We start from the raw sequence: 23,162 nt of genomic DNA, 5'->3' as shown, positions 1-23,162 counted from the left end.
AAAATTGTTCTCCAAAGGACACATATAAGCTAACGGCCATCATGGATTTGCCCGCCATAAGAGCAATGTTAATTTCGTTAATTTCAAACAGCCGCTGAAGAGTTAATTATTTAACATCACAAAATATTTTTTCAAACACCAGAGTGATTATAATTTAAATATCTAGTTAACTTTGAGATTATAAATTTTCTCTTTAGTTTTTTAATGGTTTTAAGAGTTAGATTGTCTAGGCTCCAAGGACTCTTAAACTAATATCTCCCTCCTCAGAAAGATTGGAGACTATTTGCAATTATCTATATGCCGGTCTATTTCACTCGTTTGTTAACAAGACAGTCGCGACATTTTGACATAAAACATAACCTCAAAACTCTAACTTGTTTACTATTTTTGTTTTGCAGGACAGGTTGGGCAACCAATGAAACTAAAAATACCTAATGCAGATAGACGGGAACAATTATTAACCTGAAAAGTGCTGCGATCCCTCGGAATAATGTCAAACAATGTCGCAGCAATGTCCCGAGACAGCCGAGTTCCTTCTAGGAATTACAGAGCACATTAGCGGGACGAAAATGTTCAGTCCAAGTATGCCAGTGGGTTAAATAACTTTTATCTAATGTACTGAAGTGTTGTAAACAGTGTTAACCAATAGTTGGTATGCCTAATAATATTCTTATGTCTAGTGTTTAACTACAGTTTGTAAGACCGGGACGGGTAGCGTCGTCCTGTAATCCAACTACAGTACTAGGAGGTCAAGAATTGTGGATATTTATAGGCATGCACTGTGGATGCGATACTCCCTGGTGTGGATTAACGTACGCACGAGTGAGTACTCCGACTATCTGCAGTGTTATCCTGATAATAAGACCAATTCGTATATACCAAGGTCCAAGGGAAAAATGTAGTTCGGATTCCATTATAAACTGTAGGTCCCTTAGTTGCCATTAGCTGTATGGGCTATTAATTAACAGCTGTGTCTAAGGAATGTCGGCCTTAGTCACTAACAAGACTACAAGATTGCGCCACTCATCCTACATTGCTCCATTCATACTTGGTTTAAAATACCTACTTTGTATGGTCGCCATTTCATTGAAAAGTATTAAAGTATAAAGTATTAAAGTATTAAGACTAATCAAACTACTATTACCGAAACATACTGATTCAAAATGAAATTTACCTGGGAGATGATATTACAAAGACCTCTTTGTCGTACTTTGGCTTTCTAATAGATTTTTGCCTAAAATTCATTTTGCAACATGAATTTCCCTACAAAATAATTATGTAGGACATAAAAAATCAAAAAAATTATCAGATATGCTAAAATATGTTCAGACATGCTAACACATGATCAGGTATGCTACAATTAATAAGTTCACAAACCAACATAAGATGGCCGCGTGCTCTTCGTTGGTGGCTTTACACGCAGAAGCTATCACTTTGCCATCTGCGGATGCTGCTAGGCTGAATATGTCGTAGCCGTGTCCGTAGAGTTTCATGGTTTCTGACCACAAGAAGTCTTGCAACAGCATATCTTCCGGTGGAGGTGCTGTGGGCAGGTTATGTTCAGTAGTACCAAGAAAATACCTCCGCCACAGCAAACCTGCAGACTAAGCGAATTTCCATTTGCGTGATTGGATTTACACTAAAATATCTCCTTAAAAATATCACATTTATTCCCTATTTAAATAACATTAGTTTAACAAGTATACTTAGGATTGCTGCAACAGGGAGGGTAAAAAGGTGTTTTTTTGTAAAATGTTAATAGTTTAGTATGAAATTAAAAAAAAAATTGCAAAAAAAAAAAAAAACAATTTTTTGCAACAGTTTACTTATTTTCCATAAGAATAACATGAGAATTTTAAATTTACAGTTTTTTGGAATTTTCTTCGTACACATTAGGCGCATAATAACGCTTCAATATACTAAATTATTTGTTTTTAAGCTCTACAAAATGGTATGGAAAGAAAAAGCTAAATTTTAAGTTTTTATGGTCAAAAAATGGGATTGCCCCATAAAACCCCCCATAAACCCCTGTTCCCATAGTCCGATCATGCTGCTTCGCGAACTAGTTCGAATAACCTACAAGCAAAATTCTATATTATGTCTTTACGCTGATGATTCTAATTTGATTGTATCATCTAACGCTCCAGAAGAAACTGAAATTTGTACATATGTAGAATTAGAGAATATTGGAAACTATTTCTACAATCATAACTTATTATTAAATTCACAAAAAACAAAACTTATAAATTTCAGAACAGCTCAGAACAAAATTACAAAAGAGCCAACAATAACTTACAACTCAAATAACATTCAAAAGGAAAATCTGATCAACTCTCTGGGTTTAACAAGAGATGAAAATTTAAAATTTGAATTGGGATAAACACACACAGAAAGTTTTGACCAAAACTAACTCCGGAATTTATGCATTGTCAAATATGCCCTTTTATTGTAATTTGAAAACCCTAAAAAGTATATATTTTGCTAACATCCACTCTCATCTTTCATTCGGTTTAGCATTATATGGGTCAACAAAAATTTTTTATATGGATAGCATTCTGAAGAGGCAAAAAGAGGCTATCAGAATCTATCTATATATTAATAGGCAAGCATGTTTCTTTAAAACCTTTTTTCTCAGCTTGTGTGCATCGTGGGGTAAATCTGTGCATACCGTTAGAAAGCAATTTTCCTGTAGGTGTGCAGAATCCCTTTATAAATTTAAATAGGCTCAAAGATAAGCACAAAAAATTAGTTTAAAAATTAGAAAAAATTAACATGGATCTTATGCGTTGCCATGCTGGTGACGAAATAACAACGAAATATAAACAGAAAATCAAAACAAATGGAAGAAACTCCAATCACATGTTTTATTTACAGTGTGGGGTGAAAATAGAGAAGTGAGTACATTACATATTTTTGGTCGAGTTTCGACCACTGGACGACCTCTCGTTATGCTTAAGCTTAAACGAGAAGATTCGGCAAAAGAACATTTTAAGAAATTACAAATTTTTACAGGTTATGGGCAATATACTTATAAAATAATTCTTAATGAAAAAAAAAAAGAATCTGAGCAAGTAATAAATTAAGTACATTCTTATTTCAGGAGAAGAGAGTTTGTCAAGCCTCATAAATTAAAATTTTTTGAAAAAAAAAACCCTCATAGGCTGGTAATGAGTTTCTAAAATTTGTCCCTGAACTGATAAAAAAAGAAACAAGCCTATCTAAATTCAAGAAAATTCTAAAAGATTATTTAATAAATTTAGCATTACTGTATATTCTTTTGAGGAGTTTTCCACCTCCCATACATAGATATAGTATTTTTATTTTAAGTATTCTGACACTATTCACTGTACAACCAATGTACATGATTTATGATGAATAAAGATGTTTGAATATGAATATGATATTTCCACTCATGCTGAGGTAGTTTCATAAAAATCTGGAATTTCTCAGAGTATCCTGGAAATGCTGGCAGTCCTTGAATTTGGTTCTGAGTTTTGAAATTTTACGAACAAAGATTAATTGGATTAGATCAATGTTGCACTGTACTCACCATCAAGTTGTGGTGGACAAACGTTAGGGTTCACTTCGCTCCAAATCTGTATCACTTCTAAAGTAGATTTTCCTGAGGAACATATTTTGGATTGAACTATATTCTTTATTAGTAATGAAAGAATAAAACATATCCATTAACTTGTGACATTAAATATTACGTAAGCAAAATACCCTCTTGTCAATAACTAAGTTACCTTGATATTTGATGATTTCAGAACATTTTCCCTTACCTTTCCTGGTCATAGATGAACTTTCTCTGGCACTACACCAGTTTCATTGACCCTAAAATCTAAGAGTTTCCCTGAACCAATTAATTTCCCTGGTTATGAACCAACTTCCTTGAGCTTAAACCAAACTCCCTGAACCTTAAAAGATTTTCCTGAACCTAGAAAAGTTTTCCTGGCCCTAAACGGATTTCCCTAAACTTCAAATGTCCCTTTCTTTCCCTCACCTTACACCAATTTCCCTAGCTTTCCTATTTTGTGAAAATACATTAGTAGCATATGAAAGCAAATTATATTGTATTGTGTAAAAGTTCAATACTCCGCTATAGGGATGGAAAAGTCTCAAAATTTTGGGAAATTTAAAATCTCGTTCTACGAGACAATTTCTTTTTGGTCGAGATTTTTTTGAGACAATAAAAGAAATTAAAAATGCCTGCAGAAAGTCAATTCAATACCCTCAATACAGGAGCGTGTTGTATTTGCGTTTCCTTTGCAAAGGTGTTATAATTTAATTAATTCTTTACCTACATGTAAATATTACATTAATTGTTTTACCCTTTGAGAAGTTTTGAAGTGTAAGCAGTGTGAGGCATGTTTTACTACTATAAACACAGCCAAAACAAGCAAGTATTTTATACAAATTGATATTGCTTTTTTTATTTTAGGATAAGTTTAACTCTATCCTAACTTAAATCACCATGTTTCCTAAGGGTAAGCGTTATTTTAAATCGTTTTTATTAGCTCGCTTTCTTGTCCGGTACAAATTTTGCAATCAATTTTATACTAACTTCCCGATGAGCTAGAGACTTGAAACTTGAAACATAGCTCACAAATGGAAGACAATGCAACATTATATCATTTAATTTTCATATTTCCCTTGGGCTACGCCCCATGAGCTTCTTTTTATTAGCTCGCTTTCCTACAAATTTTGATATCAATTTTAAACGAAGTTCCTGATGAGCAAGAGACTTGAAATTTGGAACATAGCTCACAAATGGATGACAATGCAATATTATATCATTTGATTTTCATATTTCCCTTGGACTACGCCCCATGGGCTTCCAAATTTTTCATATTTACATTTTGAAAGAATGTAAATATATCAATTAATTTAAGTCAGCTGTAAATACTTAAATTTGACAGTTTGAAGAGCAGAGGTTAAGAGGAACAGGTTATGCTCCCAAGAGATTCTTTATACAAACAAACATTTCAAAATAAAGATAATCTGATCGCAGATAAAAAGGTGTTTGTTAATAATGTCAATTGTTATTTATTTAGTATTCAATAAAGTAAACAATAAATTAAATAGATTGATATATTTATAGTTAGTAGGTAGGCCATACATTAAATCTAATACATAATTATATATGAAAAGAAACTCAAATTAACCTTAGATTTCCCACATGCCTCTGACTTAATCTGATATAGATGCTTAAAATAGATCCACACACATTAAAAACTAAAAAGTAGAAAATAATTTATAAATAAAAAACCTTTTTAAAACAAAACGTTTTTAAACACACTAAAAAGTAGGGATGGACGGGATTGAATTTTTAGTTCGGGACGGGACGGGACGGGAATTTTATTTCCTTCCAGATTTTCGGGACGGGACGGGACGGGATTTTTTCTGTGCATAAAAAGAAAGTCTTGAGTATTGCAGTTACAAAAAAAAGACATACAAAATCAATTTTTACCGTTTGTGGTACTGATCTATAAAAACCAAAAAAATAGGTAACAATATACAGGTACCTATAGAAACTTGTGACTCACGGTCACGGTGCGATCGTCGGTATGACTCGCGGTCACGGGATGATCGTCGGTATGACTCGCGGTCACGGCATGATCGACAGTATGACTCACGGTCACGGCGCGATCGTCGGCATGACTCCGCGGTCACGGCGCGATCGTCGGCATGACTCCGCGGTCACGGCGCGATCGTCGGTATGACTCCGTGGTCACGGCGGGATCGTCGGTATGACTCGCGGTCACGGCACGATCGTCGGCATGACTACGCGGTCACGGTGCGATCGTCGGCATGACTCCGCGGTCACGGTGCGATCGTCGGCATGACTCCGCGGTCACGGCGCGATCGTCGGCATGACTCCGCGGTCACGGCGCGATCGTCGGTATGACTCCGCGGTCACGGTGCGATCGTCGGCATGACTCCGCGGTCACGGCGCGATCGTCGGCATGACTCCGCGGTCACGGCGCGATCGTCGGTATGACTCGCGGTCACGGTGCGATCGTTGGTCCAATAATCACGGTCACAGCGCGATCTTTGTTATGACTCGCGGTCACGTTGCGATCGTCGGTATGACTCCACGGTCACGTCGTGATCGTCGGTATGACTCCACGGTCACGAAGTGATCGCCGGTATGACTCCGCGGTCACGGGGTGATCGCCGGTATGACTCGCTGTCACGTTGCGGTCGTCGGTAGGACTCCACGGTCACGTCGTGATCGTCGGTATGACTCCGCGGTCACGGCGCGATCGTAGGTAGGACTCCGCGGTCACGGCGCGATCGTCGGTAGGACTCCGCGGTCATGGCACGATCGTCGGTATGACTCGCGGTCACGGCGCGATCGTCAGTATGATTCGCGGTCACGGCGCAATCGTCGGTAGGACTCCGCGGTCACGGCGCGATCGTCGAAATGACTTCGTCTCCTGCGTTCGCGGACCTATCGCTCGCAATAGCGGCGTCATCGGCACTCGCGAAGCGGCAAAATCGCCGACGATCGGACCAAATCCCGTCCCGAAAAATTCCCGAATCAAATGTAATCCCGTCCCAATAATCGGGAATATTTTTTTCCCGAAAAATTCCCGATATTTCGGGACCCGTCCATCCCTACTAAAAAGTTGAAAATAATTTATAAATATGTGGAGAGTATAAATACTTGTAAGATTTAAAACGAAAAACGTGGGGTCCATGCAATTGATAATAATACATTAGTTCAATAGGTGAAGGTAATTGTAAATTATCTATTGCATGCACCCCACGTTTTTCGTTTTAAATCTTACAAGTATTTATACTCTCCACATATTTATAAATTATTTTCAACTTTTTAGTGTGTTTAAAAACGTTTTTTTTTTTAAATGTTTTTTATTTATAAATTATTTTTAATAAGTTAGGCGTAGTTAATATAAATTTTGTATAATGATTTTTTTAATGTGTTTATAATGATGTTGTTTAAAAGATTTTAAACACTCTTACGTATTATTATTATTTTTGTATTTAAACAGTCATATAAGAATGTTACAAAATCAGGTAAAAATGTCAAAGGTGCATTTCCCGTTATTTATGAGAAGGGAAATACCATCTCGATCTCGTCTCAAAATTTTATGAGAAATAAAAGTCTCGTCTCGTCTCGAACTAAAAATTCAATCTTGTACAACCCTACTTTGCAATCAATACTACACTGTGCTCACCTATGCAGCGTTTTTTTGCGTCTTTAATTTTGTCTATTTCTGCCTGTTTCCATTCCTTGTTGGATAGCCCTAGGGGGGGAACTGACGCTCTCATTGACACCAATTTACCCATCTCTTCAGGTGTTTTCCCTGTGGAATATATTCATAATTAGAAGATAATCGTCATCTCCATGTTTCATCTTAGTTCTTCCTTGACATACTTTGAAGAAAGTCATCCCAATGGAAGAATGTCTATATCGATGAATTTTTACCATAGAGGGGAATACCTAAGGAATTTTCTATCAAAAAAAGAAATTAATAAACTATAGAGAAATTAATCTTCATAATATGTGTCTCAGTAAATATAGGTTTATAAGATATTAGCCTAAACACTGCACCTACTTAGAAAATACACTAAAAGAAAAACTTTTCCATCAGAGAATCGAGTCTTGTTGTTGGACAATCCCTGATATTCCGTGAAGAAGTTGTTTACCAAATAACTTGGTAAATTATTTGATTTGTCTGCGATGAAAACCCCAATCTTCATTGAATATGACAAAGGTTGTAATTGAAGACAGATTGCTTCAGCATCTATCAAAGCTTCCCTTGAGCATCAAAACAGTTCAGAAAATATGTGAGCTGTAGAAAGTAAGAATATTAAATCAGATACTAATATACCTTTGAACTTAAATCTAATAAAGTTTATTCTATTTCCAAACATAACTCCTGATTAACACTAAACTTGGTGTACCTTCAAACTCTTTTGCCTTTGAAGAATAAGGTGCGCAGAGCCTTAGAAAGTTATCTACGAAGATTCGCGTCACATTGAATGCTCTGATGACCTTTTCATCGGCTCCAGACACAAAAGAGAAGTGTGGTAAAATTGCAATGCAGGATATATCATACCCATGGATCTGCGGGCGAGCCATCTCGTGCCACGAATAATCCTAAAGAAGAGATTTGTAATATCAGCTTTTTGTCAATGGAGTGTTAGTTTGATAATGCTAGCAGTACAGTCATAGCGAGGATGAGAATACTTGATCTTTCATACGAGACTCAAAGGCCAAGTGAACCCACCCAAAAGCAGAGCATGAGACAAACCTGAAAAAAGTTAGTAGCTTTTTGATGGGTTGAAACTGGACCCAGCTGTCCATTGGGCTATAACGGTCCTGGCTAATGAAACAGCTGATCTTAGTCGGTAACAAAGCTACAGAGGCCATCTCATTTTATTCTACACTCATCATTCACTCATTTGGGTTAAAATATGCACCCAGGTGTCGTCTCCGTCTTAATTGGTTGGTAAACTTGTAAACTGTAGTCTGCACTGGGACTCAAATCGGTTTAGATGATCTTATCCACATGTCAAGAAATAATTTACAATTATTTGGTTTTCAGCTACCTATGTAAAAATCTTAAAATTTTTCTTAAAAGTAGTACAGAGGTACATCTAAATATTAGTTTATACTTGGCTTTTTTGTTTTTGTGGATTGTGTTCCACCACATCACCAGGTGCTCATGACTTATTCTTTTTTTATGCTAGTTCGATACAAATATTCAGTTTTTTTTATAGAATAAACGGTACCAATTATCAGACAAACTAGGCATGTAAGCCCATCTTAATACAGGCCCTCGTTAAAAATACTGAAAGAGTCTACTTTGTTACCTTGCTATACTATCTTGTTGAACCTTGTTGTATATAATCCATGCAAAACATCTCGGCAAAGTATTTTGGCAAGTGTACTGTTTCATCAAACATTCTATAGTAAAGTAAACCAGAGCTTTCAATAAAGTGTTTCACATCCTGATAGAATCTGAGGGAAGCCTGTGACTACCTCAAAGCAGTGTCAAGGCACCTCAACACCATGAACAATACACATTAACACTATCAACTACATTTATATTAGGCAGATCATAAAATACATCAGGCTATACAATAGTATTTTTTTAGACAGACATCTAAATAGACAACACACATTTCCTATGTTTCAAAACTAAAGTTTCAAGGAATTCTTTTAAATTAATGGTTTTGAGAAGTACCTGTTTCAAAACTGTCTCAAGGGTAGCAGTTTTACGATTGGAGAACCCACGGACCCAAGGAGCGTACAGCCTCGCCGTCTGGTCGCTGGAGACTGTCATGATGTAACGTCCAAACTTTGGCTCCCAGGCGAGGTCGTTGACTTGATCGAAATGTCCCCCCACAGCAACCCCGGGACTCCAAATTCTCTGAGAGACAATGAAATCTACTTTAGTACGTCTCATTGAAATGGCCATCATACATAGTAGTTATTTTAAGCCAAGTATGAATAGAGATGAGTGGCGCGATCCTGTAGTCTTGTTAGTGACTAAGGCCGACATATTCCATAGACACATCAGTTAATTTAAAGCCCATACAGCTAATGGCAAATAAGGGACCTACAGTTTATAGTAGAATTCGAACCACATTTTTGTCTTGGTATATACCAATTGGTCTAGTTATCAGGATAGTACTGTGACTAGTGCGGACGTTAATCCACACCAGGGAGTATCGTATCCACAGTGCATGCCTATAAATAACCACAATTCGTGACCTCCTAGTAGCTGGATTACAGGACGACGTCACCGTCCCAGTCATTTACTAAATAATAATACTAGATACAAAATAAAATTAAAATAAATAAAATAAAATAAACTAGAAACAATAAGGGTGTTCCAATGTTTTACAAAGTCTCAAAATGTTCAAAATTAGTATTTTTTTAAAGTAGCTTCACTTACAGCCACTCTGCGCCAGTGGGTCTTGTTCCCAAAGATACTGGGTATCACTATGAAGGTGCTGTACTCGTCCAGGTTGGGGCCCCTAGTCTGCTCTAGCAACAATTCTTCACTTTCATCCTCACTCACACAGAAAGTTCTTTTGTCTTCTTCTTTTTCTTCTATAGAAACCAGGACCTGTAATGTTTCATTTCACTTCATACTAAAAATTGTCCTAGGAATTAATTCCTTGTTAATTTTATAATTTAATAATGTATTGCCCTAAAGTGTTAGGAAAGTTTCATCACCCCTCATAAAATCATCAATATTTGATATAGTTTTGTTCAAGGAAAGGCTCTAGGCCAGGATTTTGAATTGTAGAAAAAGATAGCAACTAGCTAACCTTGAAAGTGTAGGTAGGCCATAGAACAAGTAGAAAATACACTGTGCACACAATATTTCGTCCTCTGAAGGACTTTGTCTTCATAGATGGGTAAAGATGGGCAAAGTTTAAGAAACCTTCTTAAACAGTGAAACGCTTCAACCTCTATGCTAGTTCTGCTAATTCGATGATATATTTTTGATCTGGACACATGGTCTTGAAAACCTGGAACTCTTCTTAAACAACATAAATAACTGCAGCCCCCTTAAATTTTCGTGGAAAACTTCTGATACCACCATCGACTTTCTAGAGATGTATCCGTCAAAACGGTCAACGGGATCATAACAACAATAGTTCACAAAAAAGCCACTAACCACCAACACAGTACCTCCACTTTGAGAGCTGCCACCCAAACAACGCTAAACGTTCACTCCCCTACAGCCTAGCCCTAAGGGGCCTCCGGATCAATAGTAAGGAAAAGGATGTCCATTGCCCATACCTATAACCAAAAGCTTGAGACTGCCATTAAGAATAGAGGATATCAACCTGCACTTGTCAAGTCCCAAATTAATGGAGCCACCAACGATTTCAAAAACTAGAAACATAAACCACAAAAGAACGTTGATTCAGTTAACCTAATTACAACCTACGAACCTGGCCTATCATCAAAAATAAACAATCTCCTAAGCTCTGGCTAAAAAAATTTACAAAACTCCAGCCAAATAAAAGTGTAAAGAAAAAAAGAAAATCTCTGACTTTATTTTAATATATATACTAGGCCTACTCTCCTTGCAATACTCTCAAATGATCCTCAACTGATTGGTTCTTTAAAAATCTTGGTTGCCCCTGGGTTGGAAGAACAAAGTGAATAAAAATAAACAACAGAGCGTTGGCAGTGGAAGCTTGATGTTAAATAAAAATTGAGTGGACCCTGTAGAGTAAAATTATTCCCAGAAGTCCTTAGGGGACGTTCCTGGTACTGCTTTTAGTTCTTCCAATGCTGAAAACAACCTTAAAACTACACTGACTCTACTTTGCACATTACCACACTAGATTTAGTGTTGCACTTCAATGGTGAATCTTTTGTAGTGGCTTATTGTTAAGGTTATTGAGAATTCGACAGATAAACAACAATTAAATTTATTTAACAATAATTTTTTAGAATAAATATAAGTGCAACAATTTGATTTATTATTTAATATTTCTGTTAAATATAACACAAATCGTGTATAAGATAAGTGATGTCATTACTCAATGTCTGAGTATAACTGCCATCGATACTTTTGTAAGAAATGTGAACGCAACCCCTTGGTAGGAGAAGTGATTGACGTGGTTACAATTCAGCCGCGACAGCGACAGTGAGGTGTGAAATTAATTTAATCTTGAGACGATCCAACACTCACAAATCCTTCTCGTTGGCCAACGACTATGAAATTGAATTGCGTGTCTCGAAGTCCAACTTGTTACACAGTACAACTGTTCGTAACTCAATATTATGGCATGAAAGATTATTTATTATTTATGGCTAAAAGAGTGTTATGGCGGATTCGTCTATAATGCAACACACACACTCCCACTATCCACGATCGCAAACTAGCATCGAACCTGCAGTCCACCTCAACTTCCGATTATTAAACTTCCTAATTATTTCACCAATGGCTATTTTACCCTCGTAAACTATTGATGTGAATAACGCTAAATTACAAAAATAATGTGTGGTTTTTGTGTTTTTGTAATTTGATGTTTGTTCTCATCAAATTCAGTACAAAAGATCTCTTCAAAGAACCTCCCCGTCTCGTGTACAGGCAACCTCCAAACCTGAAGAACATACTCGTCCGACCCCAACTACCTAATCCTTCCACCAACCTACCAGAATCACTTCCCAAAGGCTCATATCAAAATGTTCAAAATTAGCATTTGAAACATTGCTTCTCTCACCTGTGCTCTGTGCCAGATGTGGAAGCCTCCAGTGTAGCTGTGTGCCAGTATGGTGTTGCCTCTGGGGCCGAACCTAGTGCCGTAGAAGCCCAGAGTGTTGCCCCCCACCTCTCCCATCCTATCCTGCTCTAGCCACACACCCCCACCTCCGTCCTCGGGCGCCCACACCACCACGGTCTTGTCCAGTGAGGCAGTCAGCAGTTGCAAAGGTTGAGTCCACGACTTGCCTGAGTCTAACAGTATTAGGCCTTTGTTATGCATGTCATTACACTTTTACATTATACTTTTGAAAAAGCTCTTTTCCAGGGGCCAAAATATATTAAATTAATCGTCTTGAGAACTAAAAGTCTTCTATAAAAATTTCATTTGTATTTTAAACATTTTTCAGTTTGAGTTTTTAGGGTAGAATTGTCACTTTAGGTCCAACGAAACCTTATAAAAATTCCTTCAAGTGGTGTGTTTGTGTCTGTAGGCCTATGTGTTAAGTATGATGTGTACAGTACACCTGCAGTCTGATTTTAATGAATTTTTGGGAACTTTAATTTTTAACGGTGATTTTCCGATAAAAACATTAAAAACCCATTAAATAAAAGAAAAATCGGATATTCACAAAAACTGGTTGAAATTATTATTATTGTTAAAATTTAGTATGTTATGGTATTTTTAATTATCAACAAAATAGTCCAACCACCAATGCTGTAAAATTAGGGCTCAAAAGTTATTGCAATTGTCCCCATAAAAATCGTCGTTACAACCACCACTTGCCCATGATAAGTGTTGTTGACAAGCTAATGGGGGAACATATGTGTCAGATTGCTGATACTGTTTATTACCTGTTAAGATGGGTGGATGCCAACACAGGCCGTATACTCTCCCATCATGCCCCAGTAGTACAGACTCCAATCCTACATCCAGCCTCCTGTGTCCAACAGCGATCTGCTGTTGTTCAACAGTCAGCTCTTTCTTTGCCTCATCACCCGTCGTGTGGTGGAACCTCCACAGCCGAACTGTAGCGTCCAGACTCCCACTGGCGAGCAGCAGATCCCCACTATCTGTACGACAAAGTTATATTGTGAAGGTCATGAAGGTAATAATAACTACAAATGGCTTAACACATTGCTTATCCTTCACCCTTAGGGGTGTAAGTAGAATAGGGATGAGCATTGATAGGTCAACCTTAGATTTACCGATAACATTGTCGTGTTATCAGGGGACAAACATTGACTACGAAGTTTTTCAATTTGGGTTTTTCGTCTGCTTTCTGACTGAGCTAATTAACCTAGCTACTAGCTAGACATTCCATCCCCATGTTAAAGTTGTAGCCAGGTTTTTAATAAAATTTGTCTTAGTTGATGTGAACCACCTACAGATTGCGCTGATCTAAATAACTGATTTCTGCCGATTACATGATGGCTTACATGATTTTACCAAGTCAAACTGCTGGAATGACTTACTATGAGCATAGTAACTGTTGTGACCCAGGAACTATGTCATTCACGAAAAATAAGGTACAATGGCAGCATTTCAAACAACCAACTCAACAATGTAGACTGTAGAGGTATCTCATCTGATTCTACCTTTGTCTAAGTCTGGTCCGTGTGTGATATTTTTGGAGCCTTTCAATGGATTAAATACAAAAAAAAACAATTCCTGTTTGAGACCAACTAAACTTTGTTAAAATTCAAAACTAATTCAATTTAGTTACGGAAATTTATAATCTTATTATTGTTGATATTCTTATCGAGTCAAAAACATCTATGTTTGACAAAACATCAGTAACATACCATCGAACATTGATAGAAAAAAATGTATTTTAGAAAACATTGGCTATTTCATAAACTATAGGCTCATTTCTATGGTAGACCCTCTCTTTACCAACCTTTACTAACAATCACTTGGATTAAACTCCTTTGATTCCTAAAAACGGTTGAATATAACAACCATATTTAGGAATCAATTTATTCAGAAATTATAAACCAACTACTATTTTAAGGGATTAGTTGATAAACCAACTACCCGGGCAGAGATTGTTAATCCAACTAGCAATTGATACAAGGTCGGGTGTCCTTGACTGTTGGGCTTTTAATAAAGCTTCTGACTAATTAAACAGCTGATCTAAGTAAGCAACAAAGCTAAACACAACTTCACTCCATGCTTCACTCACCTTGCATTTATTAAAGTATTCAGCTAAAAACGCACCCAAGTATGGGTGGTCATAATTGATAATTAATAATTTATTGAGACCATACGTGTGGGTTCTATTCTAAGAATGCTATCAATCTTAGACTAACATTTCAATGGCGTTAGTTAAACTGTTTAAACTTGGGGAACAAAAACTGCATTGTGAAAGTAACCAACAAACAGACTAGAGGTACCTAATTACTGATTTCTATGTGACATCAAACACGAAAAACCTCATCTGAGCCATAATTACTGTCAAACACCTTAGGCCAATAAAAATTTTATGAAACTAACATTTTTGTTAATTCTTCAACCAACCTTCACGAGTGAATTGCAACGCTGTAACCCAATCCTCGTGGCCACGTAGTGTTAGCTGCTTGACGATCCTGTCAACTTGTGGAGCAGTGGTGTCGTCGCTGGCACTCGGCTTAGTTACGGGTTCATCAGAACTAATTTGCTCAGCTCCTGAACAAATTCATGATTAAGTTACTAAGATAAGCATCTTGCATTACTTTTTAAATCATATTGACCGCATAGTTAAACAAACTTAACCCCTGAAAAACCTGGATAAACATTATACATCTGCTGTCAAGAATTACATGATAATTTTTTTAATTAATCTATACAAGCACAACTAAAATACCCCCGCCGCAGCAAACCTGCAGACTAAGCAAATTTCAACTTGTCTTATTACATTTTTGCTCAAATATTTCCATGAATAAGACATATTTTTATTCCCTATTTAAATAACATTAGATTTAATGAGTGCTTAGGTTTGCTGCTACGGGGAAGGTAAAAAGTGTTTTTTGACCATAAGTCAATAGTAAAGGATGAAATAAATAAATTTGCCAAATTGTATCAATATATATCCATAAACAAGTAAACTACAACAATTTTCATTTTCTCTATAAGAATAACATGGGAATTTTAAATTACACTATTTTTTAATTTTCTCCATGACCGTTTGGCATAAAACAGCGCTTTAATATACTAAATTATCTCTTTTTTTAAGCTCTACAAAACGGTTTTAAAAGAAATAGCCTAGAAAAATGTTTTGTTTTAGGGTCAAAAATGGGAAAACCCCATTTTTACCCTATAAAAATAAACCCCCGTTCCCATAGTCCGATCATGCTGGTTCGCGAACTCGTTCGAATAAACGTATGTTTACACGTTTGTACCAAATTTCATTGAAATCGAATCATTTTTGCTCGAGTTATCGCGCTAATGGACACATAGATATATATATAATTTTGAACGATTAGTGTTTTTGGCCTCTGGGGACGTCAAAATGAAAAAGTAAATCGGTCCCGCGCCCAGGTCTTACCATGAGGCCTACGGTAATAACTACCTCCCTATAGGGAAATTCTCTATAACACACCCTAAGTTACAAAGAAAATTTTCAAGACCCAAAGATCATTGATTCTAGCAATTTTCTTGATTTTCAAATGCGATTTTCGGGGTGAAATAGACATTTCCCCAAAAGTGCCAATGGTAAAAAGTGCTTAAAATAGTCTAATTTAGGCAGATAAGGCATAAAATGCAATTTTAACATAAGTAGTATAAGTTCAGTATTACCAAAACGAACGATTGTTCAGTATTCTTTAGCCCAACAGAAACTTTAAATACAACTTGTTTCCCAAATATTGAGGTAGGCTAATTCTTTCAAATGAATTCTATGAATTGGAAACATTAAAAAATCCCTGTGTATAGGTAAAACTAAGGAAAATTGCCCTTGCCAATAAACCTTATAGCCTACCTACCTTATGAAATTTATAAACAAAACCTTTTAACACTAAAAAATCAAAAGAGGTTATTCCTTAAATACAAAATTGAGTACTTATCCTAAGTTTTTTTACCTAATTTTCACTTATTAAGCAGAATTTAAAACTGTATTACTAGTAAATAATTTCACAACAAACATTAACTGGAAAAAAGAAAACAAGTTTTGTAACATATGTTCACAGTTTATCAGAAATCCAATCATATGGTAGCAAATAGTTTGTTTTCAAATTGCAATTAACAAAACAGTTTTTAAAACATAATATAACCTATATTTAATTTTATTATACACACAAAAATCCCCTGTTGACAATGTTACATGTACAGTACCAAAAAGAATGATGAAATTATGATTGGATATTAGGAGTTAAGGAAGGGTAAGAGTTATTTTTTTAACCAACCAATTTTATCAAATTTTGTTTTTAATAGTTTTTACAAAACAGAAAAAACAGGCCAATTTTAGTAAACTTTAGTAGTAGTTTTTTTGTGTATAAAATGCCTGCATTAAATTGCTGAATCTATTCAGACAACGTATAAATGGAGTAAAAAAAATTTTAGGATTTTATACACTTTGACTAGCCATTCTATCAGGGTTTAAGCTACGGTAGCATTTTAGTTTGCATTTTTGTTGCAAATATATTAAAGAATAATATTTTTGCTACAGTTGTCTGAAAGTTTGTAGCATTTTTGCTCAAACAAATTTCATCCCAGCCTATTACGCCTATTACAAGTGTGTCAAGCAAAGTATAGAATAAAGACTTAAGTTAAAAAAAGATATTTACTTTTCAATATTGAAATATTTTGTGTAGGCCTATGGTAAAGTTAGGTTAGTTAAGTAGATTATTTTAGATTCGATTGGCTAATACCTTAATAATTTATATCTTTTTTGAAACTAAACGTTTTCAAACGCACTAAAAAGTAGAAAATAATGTATAAATATGTGGAGAGTATAAATACATGTAAGATTTAAAACGATAAACGTGGGGATGCGTTCAATAGATAATTAAAATTACCTTCACCTATTGAACTAATGTATTATTATCTATTGCATGCACCCCACGTTTTTTGTTTGAAATCTTACAAGTATTTATACTCTCCACATATTTATAAATTATTTTCTACTTTTTAAAGCGTTTAAAAATGTTTTGTTTTAAAAAATATTTTTATTTTTCTTTAAAAAAAATATTTTTATTTTTTAATTATTTTCAACTTTTTAGTTTTTAATGTGTGTGGATGTTAAATCTATTTCAAGCATCTATATCAGATTAAGACAGAGGCATGTGGGAAATCTAAGGTGTATTTGAGTTTCTTTTCATATATTTATGTATTAGATTGAATATATGGCCTACCTACAAAAAATATATCAATCTATTCAATTTGTTGTTTACTTTATAGAATACTACAGAAATAACCATTGACATTATTAACAAACACCTTTATCTGTTTATCACCGTTATCTGTGTTTCAAATTTCAAGTCTCTAGCTCATCGGGAAGTATCAAAATTTGCAAGAAAGCGAGTTAACAAAAACAAGCCCATGGGGCGTAGCCCAAGGGAAATATGAAAATTAAATTATATAATTTTGCATTGTCTTCCATTTGTGAGCTGTGTTTCAAGTTTCAAGTCTCCAGCTCATCGGGAAGTTAGTATAAAATAGATTGCAAAATTTGTACCGGACAAGAAAGCGAGCTAATAAAAACGTTTTAAAAAGGAACTCTTTTGGAATAATGAAACATTTTTGTATTGTTAGGTTAAATTTTAGGTTATTTTATTTTAGATGAGATTAGTTGATGTCAAACGAGGGAACAAAAGTCTAAAAACGCCCCACACCAGCGTATTTTAGCCTATACACTTAACCTTTAATAGCAACGACTTAAAGCAAATTTCATACTTCGCTTTGTTCATTTTAGACATTATATAGAAAGCATTTTGATAACATACTTTGTGAACATATACAATCAACTTTAGTATAAGATTATGAAACAAAGTCAACATTATTTCAATAAATATCTTAGTTAGATAGTTCCCGTTGTAGTGATGAAATCTGAAATATGCATTTCAGATATTAAAACCACCCACAATGCCAGTGTGTGAAAAGATCAAATCGATTGTGTGCACACCAACACATAAATGTTGTGAAATATTATGTACAAAATGTAAAACACTATCACATACATCATCTAAAAGTGTAAACATCAAGACCAACGGACAACAATCCAAAACAAAAATTTTATTCGAGAAGATTCAACCGAAGAAATTTTGTGGTACGAAGGAAAACCGGGAGGAAAACGTATCCTCGAGGAAGCCCACAAGGAGGGATTTAAGTCATGTTAGGCCAAAAGTGTCCAAAGAAGAATCGTCCGACAGCGATAGCAGTGGTGAAGAACCAGTTGAACCAAAATGGAAAACTAGAAAGCCTTCGTTTTTCCCTCAACCTAAACCTTCAAAAAAGTCCGATCAAAATACACCTAATGAAGAAACTGCAAAAAGTAAACGGGCACCTAAAGGTTCAAAAGTATCCAATCAAAATACAACTGATTCCCCAGCAAAAAGTAAACGTACCCGTTCGACATTGTCCAATAAAAATCCCCGCGATAAAGACCCTGTAAAAGGTAAATGGGCAAACAAAAACAAAGAGGTTTACTCAGCTTTAACATCAAACCCTACATCTTCACAATACTGGGTACAGTCGAACCTACAATACATCATTGTGCTCCCGATGGTGAGTCAACGACGTAATTCACCGAAAATATCTCCACCCCCTCCGTCTCTGCCCGATGACGACTTGGACGACTCGGAAGAGGAAAAACCGAAATCTCAAGAATCAAGTGAATCTGAAGATTCTTCAATACTTCCAGCGATTGAAAAACCAAAATCTAAAGAATCAAGTGAATCTGAAGATTCTTCAAAACTTCCAGCGATTGAAAAACCGAAATCTCAAGAATCAAGTGAATCTGAAGATTCTTCAAAACTTCAAGCGATTGAAAAACCGAAATCTCAAGAATCAAGTGAATCTGCAGATTCTTCAAAAGATAAAAGTGATAAAAGTGATAAAAGTAGCGAAAGTAAATTGTCTTTCGAACCAAGATCAAACGCCCAACTCCCTATGCCCCAGAAGACGAAAGGATTTTGCTGCGTCAAAAAACAAAATAGTGGATGAACTTAGTGTTGATAATGTTTTCTATTGTATTACTTGGCTTATAAGAAGAGATTTTGTATTAAGAGACACACTTATATACTGGTTGATTAAATTTGAGTAAAGTACACTTTTCTTTCATAGATTATTTTGGTTCAAAAAACACTAAACTTATGTCTTTAAGTGAATTAGATTGAGAAATTACAAAAAAACCACTATTTTTTTTAATATAGACTTTCCAACGCAAATAACTTTAAATCTTTCCACAGATAATTTAAGTCTCAGTTTACAGCAAAGTACTTGGATAGGAGTTTGTAAAATCTGTACTTATATTCGTATGTTAGTTGGGAGATCTCAATATTTCTCAACTATCTACATCACAAAAAGTCTGCTAAGGACAAATTTACAATTTTGCTATTGTTTTGTGTTCAAATACCAACAATTCAATATTTAAAGCCCTCAAGAGATAGTTCTATATGCTTGGGACACAATGAAACTTGAATAAATGCAATGTGCCAATAAAACTAGATGCTTTTCATAATTAAGATATTAACTAAATAACAAAAATATTAATCTTTGTGTCCAATTGCCTGATGCATAAAACTCAAAAATTTGGCGCATACTTTGTACCAAAAACAACAAAGGACAAAAGAACCATACAGATAACAAGGGTTTCTGGATCTCGTTCAGAGTTTTTTGCATGCTTGGACTTAAATACTAACACGTGTAAATAATATTTTTGTGATTTTATAATCATTATGATTTGTGCTGATGGAAGTTTTTGTTTCAGGGGTGATAAATAAAGGAAATTATTCAATTAAGCGTACTTTACATAAAAAGTTATGACTAATTTACTGAGAAAACTATTTAGAAAAAAACACCCACACAAGGAACAAAACAACTTGAACCAGCCGATAAATCACATATCATTCAATAATCATGAAAGTCCGGAAAATTCGTTTTTAATTGATTTAGAAAACCCTCAGCATGTTTATTACAAAGAAAAACCTTATGAAAAGATCTCAATCTTCGACCAATCGAGAACCAATGAACACCTGAATATATCACAAAAAACACCATGGGAACCTATCGTGGAACAAAGTATTGCACCTCGAAAAACAAGCATGGCATTAACAAAACCCCAAGTGTTTACATGGAAAAATAAAGATGCGTACGTATACAGAATAGACTCTACGCACTCACCAGTTGAAAATCCTGATTTAGAATTTGTGATTTACATCCCAATCGATACTGCGGTAACATGGCTTAACTCTATGGATAAAACCCCAGAGTATATGTCGAAGCATTCCATCAACACAAAGCTTGAAGAAGAAGGTATGATTATGAAACCAGAAAAAATACACGGAGCAGAAGAGGATAATCACAGCCGCAGGTGCACGCTGCTCAGGTGGCAAAATAAGTCGAAGAGTAACTCAGACTCTTCAGACACAGACGATGAAGATGATGAAAAGGATGAAGACGATGAAGATGATGAAGATGATGAAGACAAGAAGGATGAGAAAGACAAAAAGGACGCAAAAGACAAAAAAGAGAAAGGGAAAGAATCCAAAAAAGACAATGTTCCAAAAGCAAGTAAACTTAAGGAGAAAAAAGTGAGAGGGCCGAAGAAGAAAGTAAAGAAAGCAAGGAGAGTGTATACAACGTATGAAGTCGATGAAGATGAAATCAGCTTAGGTCGGCTCAGGCCGCAAGAAACCCCAAGACAACCAGTGAAAATAGTGGGGAAAAACGATTTATCTGATGTATGAGTTCAAACAAATGGCCGGCCCAGTTTCATCTCTAAAACTTGTTCTGCAACAACCTAGCAGATCCTGAGAAAGTCTACAGAAATATACTTATTTTCTAATTAATACTTTTATTTATTACAACTACAACTAAAATCCTGGACACATATTACATGTTAGAAAAGGACTCCAGGACACAAGAAAAAACTCATATTTGTCTGTTTGTAGGCCTACCTTGTTTACAGACTATGTAAGACAGTGGAACTTTAATAATTCTATCACTAAAAGAGCAGAAAAGCTATGTGATTTATTCAGGAATTAAAATAGGTAAGTCTAGTAATAAAAGGGTCACACTTTACGTCACATAACTGTGCATAAGTTGAATAAATTTAGAGGTATAGTTTAGTCTATCTCTGACATTTGTTTGAACAAAGACATATTGGTTTCGTATTAACGACAACATCGTTGCTTGATTTGAAGAAACATATACTATATGTAAACTTAAAGAATAATTTGTAAACGGAAAAATCACAACAGAGCTTATACGTTGTGTCCATTGCAAATAATCATTTGATGTTTTTTATCATTCTTTTTTGTTTGATCTTTTCCCTATCGTAACGTTTTTGCAATTACGGGTGGGTACGCAAAATTGCCTACGTAGTATAGCACAGGCCTATCAAATCTCTATGGTTGTGCTGCTAGCCTAGTAGATAGTGACGAAAGTTGTTCTGAAAAGCTGGTGTACCAGAGAAACGCTTAATAAATAAAGACATTTTTATTTATTTATTTATAGCTTGACAGACTTCGGGGCAGGAGTACTGCTAGTTCTCCTGGTGCAGTTTGGAACCCATTAGAGTATTTTGCAGTTCTATCACAATGAATTTAGTTTTTGTTTTTTTCATTGATGAAGTCGGAATTAAAATTAGAAAGTAGGGATTGACGAGATTGGATTTTTAGTTCAAGCCGAGACGAGACGGGATTTCCCTTCTCATACATAACGCAAAATGCACGTTCCACATTTTAACTTGATTTTTGTAACTTTTTTAAATATCTACTGATTTATGACAGACTGGTTGAATTCAAAAAATAATTATAAACAAAATTATTTCAAAATTTTTATTAATCAGTATAAAAAAGCAAATAAAAAAAGTATAATACCCCCGCCGCAGCAAACCTGCAGACTTAGCGAATTTCCATCTGCCTGATTAGATTTAAACTAAACTAGGCGGAAAAATATCAGTCCGGCCGGCAGGCGAATCGTTGCGTGTATGGGGACCCTCCTTTCACAGGCCAAACTGTTCAGTTTGGCCTTCTGGCCCTCGCCGGCCGGCAGATCGTTACGTGTATGGGGGGCCTTAAAACCGTGTACAATTCAGATCAGCTAGTTTACACAAATAAAGGCAAAGTATCTTGCAGTTTTAATGTGAAAAATCATCTTGTAAACAAATGTTGTGTAACCAAATATGTTTTTATTCCATCATAGGCCTATACGATATGCATTTTAAATCCAAAAATTTTACAATAAAACAGCAATTCTGCAATTTTACGTTGTGAAAAGCTTTGAAGTGAGATTTGCAGCCGATTCGCACAGACGCACACTGATTATAACTACGGTAGAGGTACACTTCCATATCTGTTGGCACAAACAGCCGAATGAGTAATTTTGATTATTCGATTGTTTATTTCAATATATCGTTTGGTTAGGTTAACCTTACCTTACTAACCAAACGATATATCGATCAATATTTTCATTCGGTTGTTTGTGCCAACGGATATGGAAGTGTACCCATAAGTAGCCTACGGTAGAGAGAGTAATTTTGTCAATTGAGAAGTGAATAGACCTAGTCAACGACACCACCTTCCATAGCATACCTGCCTCTTCCATAATTATTATCACCAAAATACAACTACTATACACAATTTCCAGTAGGTCTGAATAGAAACGAACTAAAATAAAACGATAATTTCCAATAAAATTCACAGTACACATAATTTAACTTTGGTGTCCTAACATTAAAACTAATCGTCACTCCTATCCTTTATATCAATTTCACTGCATTAATTGCTAAATAAATAAGTGTAAACAAAGAAAAG

General features: G+C 35.4%; 2 protein-coding genes across 4 annotated transcripts in view; one reads left to right on the top strand and one right to left on the bottom strand.

Moving 5' to 3' along the window:
* Nucleotides 1–23,162, bottom strand: part of LOC128992269 (elongator complex protein 2-like) — a 36,785-nt gene that overhangs the window by 6,535 nt on the left and 7,088 nt on the right. The window contains exons 5-13 of one of the 2 annotated variants that reach the window (XM_054415758.1): nucleotides 14,728–14,874; nucleotides 13,062–13,280; nucleotides 12,229–12,455; nucleotides 9,933–10,106; nucleotides 9,219–9,404; nucleotides 7,933–8,128; nucleotides 7,203–7,331; nucleotides 3,551–3,622; nucleotides 1,378–1,543 (exon numbers count right to left, since the gene is read on the bottom strand). In XM_054415758.1, the coding sequence (XP_054271733.1) occupies nucleotides 1,378–1,543; nucleotides 3,551–3,622; nucleotides 7,203–7,331; nucleotides 7,933–8,128; nucleotides 9,219–9,404; nucleotides 9,933–10,106; nucleotides 12,229–12,455; nucleotides 13,062–13,280; nucleotides 14,728–14,874 (1,516 nt within the window). Of the gene's footprint in view, nucleotides 1–1,377; nucleotides 1,544–3,550; nucleotides 3,623–7,202; nucleotides 7,332–7,932; nucleotides 8,129–9,218; nucleotides 9,405–9,932; nucleotides 10,107–12,228; nucleotides 12,462–13,061; nucleotides 13,281–14,727; nucleotides 14,875–23,162 lie in introns of both variants that reach the window. The other variant, XM_054415757.1, reaches the window with a different exon arrangement.
* Nucleotides 16,464–21,407, top strand: LOC128992270 (bromodomain adjacent to zinc finger domain protein 2B-like). Of its 2 annotated transcripts, none has more exons than XM_054415760.1 (2): nucleotides 16,464–16,565; nucleotides 20,114–21,407. In XM_054415760.1, exon 2 carries the CDS (start codon nucleotides 20,166–20,168, stop codon nucleotides 21,090–21,092), a length of 927 nt encoding a protein of 308 aa, XP_054271735.1. In that variant the 5' UTR covers nucleotides 16,464–16,565; nucleotides 20,114–20,165; the 3' UTR covers nucleotides 21,093–21,407. The 2 variants fall into 2 exon arrangements, with proteins under 2 accessions (XP_054271735.1, XP_054271734.1); XM_054415759.1 differs by lacking the exon at nucleotides 20,114–21,407 and adding an exon at nucleotides 18,250–19,453.

The sequence above is a fragment of the Macrosteles quadrilineatus genome, unplaced genomic scaffold (assembly GCF_028750875.1).
Source record: "Macrosteles quadrilineatus isolate MER2022 unplaced genomic scaffold, UCM_ALF_1.0 Scaffold_4__1_contigs__length_99947679, whole genome shotgun sequence".
NCBI lineage: Eukaryota > Metazoa > Arthropoda > Insecta > Hemiptera > Cicadellidae > Macrosteles > Macrosteles quadrilineatus.
This window is presented reverse-complemented; position numbering and strand designations above follow the sequence as displayed.

Coding starts and splice junctions, on each gene's coding strand:
- LOC128992270 (XM_054415759.1), top strand. CDS start 18,268: ATGCCAGTGTGTGAAAAGATCAAATCGATTGTGTGCACACCAACACAT.